The sequence below is a fragment of the Octodon degus genome, unplaced genomic scaffold, assembly GCF_000260255.1.
Source record: "Octodon degus isolate 3935 unplaced genomic scaffold, OctDeg1.0 scaffold00007, whole genome shotgun sequence".
NCBI lineage: Eukaryota > Metazoa > Chordata > Mammalia > Rodentia > Octodontidae > Octodon > Octodon degus.
The window spans coordinates 32476028-32479072 of record NW_004524583.1 but is presented as its reverse complement, the minus strand read 5'-3'; the positions used below and the strand labels follow the sequence as shown (position 1 = coordinate 32479072).

The following is a 3045-nucleotide window of genomic DNA, read 5'->3' as shown; positions in this document are numbered from 1 at the left end:
CGGCCTCGCTTTCCTCTTGCCCAAAGCGCCTCTGCCCCGCCCATCCCCAGTCCTCCCGCGGTCTCGGGACGGTGGCTGCCGGCTCCCAAGGGTCGGGCTCCGCCCGCCCGCCAGGGGCCCGGCTGCGGGACGCGGCCACCTCGGGCCACTCCCGCCAGTCCCCGTTGCCCCCTCCGCCACGCCCAGGCAGCCGACCCCGACCCGGGACCCGGGGCGCAAGATGGCGACAGCCGCGTGACCCAGCCGGTGAGCGCCCCCAAACCCGGCTGCGCCGATGACTTTGGGGGTGGAGACGCGGCGAGGGCTGAACTCTGACGTCTCGGTCCCTGTGCCGCTCTCGGGCCAACCTGCGAGGTTGAGCGTTGTGCCGGAGCGTCGCGAGCCACGGCAGTGATTCTGCTGGAAGACGGTGCCGCGGCATGGACGTGAACCCCCAGAGAGCTCTGTTGGTCTGGGGGATACCAGTGAACCGTGCCGAGGCTGAAATTGAAGAGACCATTCAGGCCGGGATGCCCCACGTGCCCCATCGGGCTCTTGGAAGAATGTTCTGGAGGGAGGAGAATGCGAAAGCAGCCCTGATAGAGCTCACTGGCGCTGTCGATTATGCCTTGATCCCTAGGGAGATGCCAGGCAAAGGCGGGGTCTGGAAGGTGGCCTTTAAGCCCCCCACTTCCGATGCTGAGTTCTTGGAGCGGCTGCATCTCTTCATCGCTAGAGAGGGCTGGACCGTGCAAGATGTTGCCCGTGTTCTGGGGTTGCAGAACCCTGCTCCGGCCCCAGGCCCAGAATTGCCAGCAGAGATGCTCAGCTACGTTTTGGATACTGTTCTCCAGCCTCTCCTTGAGTCTGTCTGGTACAAGAAGCTGACACTGTTCTCGGGAAGGGACATCCCGGGGCTGGGAGAGGAGACCTTTGAACCCTGGATGGAGCACACCAGCGAGGTTGTGCGGGACTGGCAGGTGCCCGACGCGGAGAAGAGGCGCCGGCTGATGGAGAGCCTGAGGGGCCCCGCCGCGGACGTCATTCGCATCCTGAAGACCCGCAACCCAGCCATCAGCACCGCTGAGTGCCTCAAGGCCCTTGAGCAGGTGTTTGGGAGTATGGAGAGCTCCAGGGACGCGCAGGTCAGGTTTCTGAACACTTACCAGAACCCAGGAGAAAAGTTGTCTGCTTATGTCATCCGCCTGGAGCCGCTGCTGCAGAGAGTGGTGGAGAAAGGGGGCATTGATAAAGACAAGGTGAACCAGGCCCGCCTAGAGCAGGTCGTTGCAGGGGCCACCCACAGCGTAGCCCTCCGCAGGCAGTTGTGGCTGGCGGGGGCTGCAGAAGGGCCGGCCCCTAACCTCTTCCAGTTGTTGGTGCGAATCCGGGAGGAGGAGGCCAAGGAGGTGGAGGAGTAGGCCGAGGCCTGGCTCTTACAGTTAGGCGTGGAAGGGCCTTTCTGAGGCCCAGCAGAAGGGACTTCAGTTCCGACTTGGATCACGTAGCTGCTTTCCTTGTCCCTGTGGGTCTTGAAGGAGTGCCCCTGAGCAGGAAAGACTCCTTTGTTCCTTTTTTAGTTTGGTTTGTTTTGGGGGGCTGGGGTATCAGGTCGGCATAGTTATTAGCTTTTGGAAAATTGTACAAACAAGCAGCAGGAGCTGGCGCAATACAAATGGAGCAGGAAGGTAGAAATGCCACAGAAAGGTTTGGACACTGTGTTGGGTGCTAGCCGCTGTCGTGGTGTCATCATCAGTGGCAAAAAAATGTGACTCGGATGAGTCCCATCCTGATCATTCAGTGTGAAGCTGCATGTCCAGATGGTCAGTGCACGCCTGACTTACAGGAAGTGTTCGATAAAAATGTGAACTAGTTGTATTTGTTACTAATGATGTGAATAGTTTGTGTTATTGTAAATTGCTCTGGTTTATATTACTGGAAAGAAATATGGAATTACTAAATAATATTGCTCACCTTTACAAGGCACTTATTATTCCTCATCTTTCAGCATCTGGGTCAGTTTAGTTGGAAAGGATTCTGAGACTTCAAAATGAGCTGTATCTTAGTTACTTTTCTTTTGTTGCTGGTACAAATACCTGACACTAGAAATGAAGGAGGGAAAGGTTTATTTAACTGACATAAACCTTTCAGTAACTGAAACCTCACAGTTACTAGAGGTTTCATAGTGTAAAATACCCTGAATTATGTAGCAAGACCTCGGAGCCTTATTTGCTCAGGAGACAGGGTCAGTGCCTCCGTCTTTACCAAACATCTCCTCTCTGCCCAACGTGGCCTCAGTCGCAGACCTGCTGCCCAGCACTACAGGGTCCAGAGGGCACTGTTGCATTCAACATGACCCTCTCCACACCTCCAAGAGAGGGCACTGGCCTGGGGAAGCATGGTGGCCAGTTTAATGGTTAGCACCTCTCTGGCTCCACCCCTCGAACCCTGCCCTGGTCCTCTAGCCACCAGCTGCTTTTTAGGCCAGGTCTGCCCCATGACTTAGATGAGGCTTTGATAGGACAACTAGATACAAACCCTAACAAGCTGTTTCAAAATACTGTACGTATAGTGCTATGTAAATCAGTTTTCCACTGTGTACGATACAGTTACCAATCAAATGGACAAGTTGATATGAATGAGATGCCCTGCTTTGACTCTTAGGCATAATTGCTCATGCTGATTCTGTGTTCTGACTTCAGAGTTATTTAGTAGATGTTTTCAGCCTCCCCAGCATTGGGATTACAGGGTGGTCCGCCATCATGCCCTCAGTGTGCCTGGGGGCGGGGCCAGAGGGGCATGTGGTGCCAGCGAGCAATCCCCAGGGCCTTGCACTTGCCTAAGCAGGTGCTTGGTCCACTGAGCACTCAGAGCACTGTTGCATTCAGTGTGACCCCCTCATACCTCCAAGCACCTTGCCCTGAATATTTGTTTCACAGAAGGAGTTATATACCAAGAAAACACCAAAATGGAAACACTTTAAAGTATATTTAGTTGTAGAGATTCGGTGACTACAGCTGTCTACCCTTGAGGGCCTCCGCAGCAAAAAACAGAATTGTGGGAATG

The 3045-nt window shown here is 54.7% G+C and overlaps 1 protein-coding gene across 1 annotated transcript; it reads left to right on the top strand.

The window, feature by feature from the left end:
- Positions 1 to 125: 125 nt before the first annotated feature.
- Positions 126 to 1943, top strand: Pnma1 (PNMA family member 1). The gene has a single exon (XM_012517452.2). It carries the CDS (start codon positions 420 to 422, stop codon positions 1398 to 1400), a length of 981 nt encoding a protein of 326 aa, XP_012372906.1. The 5' UTR covers positions 126 to 419; the 3' UTR covers positions 1401 to 1943.
- The last annotated feature ends 1102 nt before the right edge of the window (positions 1944 to 3045 follow it).

Coding starts and splice junctions, on each gene's coding strand:
- Pnma1 (XM_012517452.2), top strand. CDS start 420: ATGGACGTGAACCCCCAGAGAGCTCTGTTGGTCTGGGGGATACCAGTG.